Source organism: Seriola dumerili, unplaced genomic scaffold (assembly GCF_002260705.1).
Source record: "Seriola dumerili isolate Sdu_G_001 unplaced genomic scaffold, Sdu_1.0 BDQW01000002.1, whole genome shotgun sequence".
Lineage (NCBI taxonomy): Eukaryota > Metazoa > Chordata > Actinopteri > Carangiformes > Carangidae > Seriola > Seriola dumerili.
This window is the reverse complement of record NW_019174257.1, coordinates 8,331,065-8,337,064: the sequence shown is the minus strand read 5'-3', so window position 1 is coordinate 8,337,064 and position 6,000 is coordinate 8,331,065. Positions and strand designations below refer to the sequence as shown.

The 6,000-nt window shown below is 42.4% G+C and overlaps 1 protein-coding gene across 1 annotated transcript in view; it reads left to right on the top strand.

Moving 5' to 3' along the window:
* Positions 1 to 1,267: 1,267 nt before the first annotated feature.
* The window catches only part of hmcn1 (hemicentin 1), an 81,147-nt gene continuing 76,414 nt past the window's right edge, over positions 1,268 to 6,000 (top strand). Inside the window, exon 1 of the mRNA XM_022747447.1 lies at positions 1,268 to 1,661. Coding sequence (XP_022603168.1) covers positions 1,406 to 1,661 — 256 coding nt within the window. The 5' untranslated portion in view covers positions 1,268 to 1,405. The remainder of the gene's footprint in view (positions 1,662 to 6,000) is intronic.

Here is a 6,000-nt window from a genome sequence, read left to right as displayed (position 1 = left end):
AAAAGTCTAAGTAGAGTTGAGTGTTTCCATTTTCATCTACTTTTTACTCATAGTGTAATACCTTACCTTACCAAGACATTACAAAAGTATTTTCATGTTCCTGAGCACCAAGGACAAAATAAGCTCCTTAAAGGATTAAAACTTTATTTGACTGATGTTAAATTATAGAAAACAGAAACCCCGTTGCATGTGTCTCTTGGTACTTGTGTCTTGTTTGTGTTATTCACATTTGCTGCTATCTACAAGATCTGGAAAAACAAATGAATTTGGGTTAAACTTTTGAAAACAGTTTTTTTACCTCTTTTTATATACAAGTTGAATCCCTCGATTAATTGCTCTTTACATCCATGCTTCACTTTGACTTATTTAAAATCCCTTGCTAATGTTTTTGGCTGTTATTGATCAGGCCTTTGCCCTTTTTATAAACTTATGATGTCAAGACTATCAAAACTTTATAACAAAGGTGGTGTAGATATCTATTCCTAAAACTCATGATTAAGCTGTAGCCTATTGGTATTTACATACTGAACAGGAACTATGATAGGCAATTAAGTGTGAATCAGACTACAACCATTGGGTGGCACTACAGAACACAAAACCACTGAAGAGCTGCTTCTTGATCATCCTCGTCTTAAATCAGCTTCTCTTGTACCCAAATTCAGCTCCCTGAGACCTTTTGTTCCCCAGTGTCTGAATATCAGGGTACACAGTAGTTCTACATTAATTGCCCCTCTAATAGCCTAATTTGCATTTAATCGATTGACATCCTCATAGTTTTCCTACATATCTGCGGGAGATGCAACAGGTGCGTTACTCGAATTTAAATCTATCCAAAAATACACGTCTTTGACCGTAGATATGTGTCAATGGTAAACACATGAGAGTCGCAGCTGCTTTTTGTAACACCGTAGTCGTGTAACGTGACTGAAGTAAATTACGCACACTGTCGCTCCAAGTAACCCAACACATCTCATCCAATCAGAGCCCTGCTATTCTGCATGGGGTATCTTGCGGCTCAGATACTTTCTGCCCAGCTGAGAGGTGGTCTTTGTATGACAGAGCTGAGCAAGGGCTCCTGACTCTGCAGATCCAACACACAACAGGCGCTTCTGCAGCGACGAGGACCTCAGAGGTTTAGCTCACACAGAGGTGAGAAGCTGCGACTTATACGCAAACTACCGAAGGAACCAAAAGAGGCGCAAGAAAACAGCAGCAAAGCCGACAAAGGGGTCCTTTATTCCACTTTTTTGGCCGGTGTTGTGCCCTTTTGTAGAAATTTCTGGGTAGCCTACTTTTCAGTCCATTTTTGAGAGCCTGATGTCTCTGCCGTCTGCTCGAGATTCACCTTGAGGTTCCGAGAACAAAATACCCCAGAACTGTGTCTGAGAGGACTCTTGGGTCTGAAATGGGCTCCAGATTGTTGTGGCTGTCTCTTGCGCTGTCAGTGGCGTTGTCCGCCGGGCAAGACGCAGAGACTGGGGCCACAAAGGAGGACATCCCGGAGGGCGCATCCACCCTGGCATTCGTCTTTGATGTGACCGGCTCCATGTACGACGACTTGGTACAGGTCATCGAGGGTGCGTCCAAGATTTTGGAAACATCCCTGAGCAGACCGAAGAGACCTCTCTATAACTTTGCCCTGGTGCCTTTCCATGACCCAGGTAATGCAAATGACACACAATGAGTGAGAGCCTCATTCTGTGGTGGTGGCCTTTCTTGATTTTCTCCTTGCGCATGACACTTTTTTGGGCTTTACTGTAAAATGTGTGCACGTGTTTTTGGGATTATTTGGGGTTTGCTCTTTGCAGTGGAAACAAAAGCACACAGAAAAGTGAGAAATGTGATAGTTTGCTCACAGTCCGCCCTTTGAAAGCCTAATGTTCCTCACACCTCCAGAGGAGGAACTCGGGGGGATTTTGTCTCAGCGCACAGATGTTCAGCCTGGCGGTCACTATCATTAGCATTCCGCCAGGGTTACTGTGTGGCTTTAGGTTTGCAATGCAGCTTGATGATTATCATCACCCTTGGGTGCTCTCTCATTCCGGACAACTAATGCCTAGGCAATATACTGTATCATTGAGCTTTTTAACAGTAACCTTGGCTTGCAGGTCAGACGTGCAGATACCCACTCATATAAAAATAAACCAGTTTTACATAATCATTTTCAAATAATTCACATTATGTAGAATTTCTCCTCCTGGGCAGTGGTGTGGGAGTCTTGCAGAGCAGAATACATTCAATATTGTGTAGTTACTTGAATGAGTCATATCAATATTCATGTTTACCATCACAGCCACAGCTTTTACTGAAGTAAGTAATGGGTCATTGTTTAAGGATATCTATAATTTATATTTTCTGAGAGGGAAGAGAAGTCACTTACCTGCTTGCAAAAACACCATCAAAGGCTGCTGTCATGCCATGTCATGGGGGGGGGGGGGGGGTGTGCTGATCTGGAGGTGAGAAGTGTAAGGGGTCCACCTGCAAAAATGCTCATTTAACAACAAAAGCAAGGGGACATGCGCCTGTGTGCTTAGAGTGTGTGTCTGCAGCAACACCACTATAGATCTTATACATGTCAACAGAGACAGGTAGTGACAGAAATTAGACACAACTGAAAGAAAATCTGAGCATTTGTTGTACTTAATAGTGGCCTTTAACTATTTTATGATACCTATTATTCCAATCGCCAAAGACTCTGTTTTATAGCATTTGTGTAATATCCTGCCAAAATATGCTTTAGAACATTTTATATGGACTGCTTCAGGATATATGCATTTAAAATCTATTCAGTTTAACCTGAATACACTCAGCAACTGTAGAAACAAACTGATCCAAGAGATCTGAGAGCGGGAAAGAGATGAATAACTAGAGGTGATCCGTGTGGTGAAGAGACATTCCTATTCCAGATGTTTGTTCTCCTCTGCTAAATTTGAGCATGTCACAAATTCTTATGAGGCACAATTCCTCAATCATTCAATCCACCAGCTCTGTGCCTAAAATAATAATTATATTAAAGGAAGAAATATACTCGGTACACACAAATGTTACAAATGATGAATTTATTATTGTGTGCTTCAGGGGGGAAAGTAAATCTCAGATCATTAGCAGATGATAAAGGAGTCGTGATGAGTTGTGTCTTGGACAAAGTGATGGTAGTGAAAGAATACTGTGATTATAACTTCTATTTCAGGGCTTGATTCATAGCAAATGTTGCCTCCACTAAAGTAAGTTTTCCTCCTTCAGTAAACTGAAACGGCATCAGTGAGAGTCAGAACGTTGGTGTGGACTTCTCTTTACAAACTGTCTGTCTTTGTGTTTTTTCCCTTACCACCAAGTGACGTTCATGTTCTTCTTAAAATGTTTACGAGGATGTCAGAATGTGTTCTCCAAACCCCCCAGGGGAATAGAGGAATGATTAGCACAGCGCACTGCGAGCAGAGGTAGCTGAACATTTCCCCAAATGTTGTTCTGCCCCTGTCGCTCCCTCTCTCACTTTTTGTCCTTCTCCAACAACATCCCAAACCCTTGGAGAGAATCAGTTTTGTTATCATAAGGACTTTAATTTAGGCTTCGTTTCATTCTGACACGGATCCATTTTTTTCCACTCTCCATCCGACCCAGTGCGATAACGCAGTCCCTCTGTTTGATTTGGCTCCTTTTAAATCAGAGGCCCGGAGCTTCCCTTTTATTTACACTGCAATCTGACACAGTAAACATTAGAGTGTGTGTTTGTGTATCTGTGTTTCTGTCGGTCTGTGTTGTGCACATGCCTGTGTGTGTGTGTGTGTGTGTGTGTGTGTGTGTGTGTGAAGCGAGAGTGTCAGAAGGATGCCTGGATATTGGGGTCAGGCTTGTGTGGGAAGATCAGTCAGGAAGCCTCCCCCCTTTCCTCCATCCTGCAGGGAGAGAAAGAAAGAAAGCAAGAGGATACTTCACAAGTCATTTTACTGAGGCACAGGGGTTGTGTACTTAGCGCTACAGTCTGAGAACACACCAATGAAACCGCGGAAGGGTTGAATTCCAGCTACCCCGTTGTGTTATCATTTCATACCCTAGTGACTTTTGAAAATGGCTATCACTTCATGAGAGAATCCGCTCTATAATAGCGTCCTGGACTGTTCAAGTAACAGCTGTGAACATGAACATCTCTTTTCTGCAGCTACAGTCCAGAGAATGATGAGTAATCTGTCGTTAAGGAATCCAGTCTTAGGCCGAGAAATCGAAGGTGTGTTGCAAACAGACTCTCTGGACTTATGGAACATTTATTTGAGAGTTTACAGCCAAATAAACTTTATTTCACAACACTCCTGCCATTCCCAAGCCAAGAAATCTGGCCCTTTATCCCAGAACTAATGTCAAATTGTGCAGCTTTCCAATTAACCATGAATAATGACGCTCTACAAAATGTGAAGAAAGTGCTTTTAGAAGTTGAGTTGACATTGAATAAGATGAGCGTACGCACGTGTGTGTGTGTGTGTCTGAAAATGTGTTTTCACTGTCCACTTGGTTTCTACATTTCCTTCTTTAAGGCTCTGCTGACGTCCTTACACACACATGCTCATCCTTGTAAATACTACCTTGCTGTGAGAGGGCGTGTTTGTGTGTGTCTTGTATGTGCTTGTGTGAGTGTTTAATTGGCTGAGGTTGAGATGGGTCAGAGCCCAGTGCTTTGGGTCAGTGGGGGACCTAAAACACTCGCCATAGTCACACACATTCACTACAGTCAGAGGGTATTAAGGCAGTGACACTTTTATGTTGTGTTAGCTGTGCACTTAGCACAATGCCTTGAAATGGAGCCGTGACTATGAAGTGTATGTTCTGACTCACTGCTTTAATTTGAGGTTGTTTGCACCGGCAAATATAATTTGTCAGAGTTTTTCTCTTTGAAATAGTGTTTTTGCTGCGTCCTTGAACATAAACTTACAGTATATAAAGTTATTAGAATGAATATTTGGTTGCAAAGCATTTGCAGTCGGTGAACTCTATGACCCATGGTGTAATCTGTGGTGATGCTCCTCCAGTCCTGTCCTGTAGCCATCTTCAATACCTGTTTGTATTGAATGCTTATTTGGACTGAAGTCAAGTGACACGCAAGAATGGTAAATGGACTTGCACTTATGTAGCGCTTTTCTAGTCTTGCTGACCACTCAAAGCGCTTTACAATACTTGCCACATTCACCCATTCACTCACATTCATACATCACACTCATACAGTCACAGTCAAACACTAACGGAACAGCCATCAAGGGCAATTTATCTTCAGTATCTTGCCCAAGGATACTTTATGTATGCGGCGCAGAGGAGCCGGGGATCGAACCACCGACCTTCTAATTAGTGAACGATCCGCTCTACCTCCTGAGCCCCAAGAACTTTCCCCTCCTTGGTTGTCTTATCTTTATGTCAATGATTATTAAAAGGACTACAAATTCTACATTCCTAGTTTCATAAAGATGTGAACACCTTCACTCTTATAGCTGAAAGTTAGAGCTTAAACCTTCCAGTCTTTGTATCATTAGGGTTGTCCCAGTGACTCAGGTGTTAAGGCTGCAACCGTGAACTGCAACATCCCTTGGTTCAAGTCCTGGCTGTTGTTCTCCTTCTCTCCCCCCTCATTTTCTGTTATCTTTCTACTGTCAAAACCTCTAATAGAAGCTTAAAAAAGCCCAGTGTCCTGAATTACTGAGTTAGAACAGTTACAAACCCTAATACTTTCTGGCTGCGCTGGATGAGTTCAAGGAAAAGTATAAAGGATGGTACAAGCCAAACTGTGAAGGTCATAAACCCGACTGACAGGCTTATTGAGTGATGTCTGCCGAACATCAGCTTGTTCCCATCAAAAACTGTTCAGATGTAAGATTTTGACATTTCAAAATGAAATCAGTTACTGACATATCGGAGTTTTGTTTCAGTTTTATTGGTGTCTAGTGGCCTTTTCCTGCCAGTTGTCTTTAGTTAGAAGGAGATGGACCAAACCGCAGGGTGTGGAGTGATGGCGAGAGA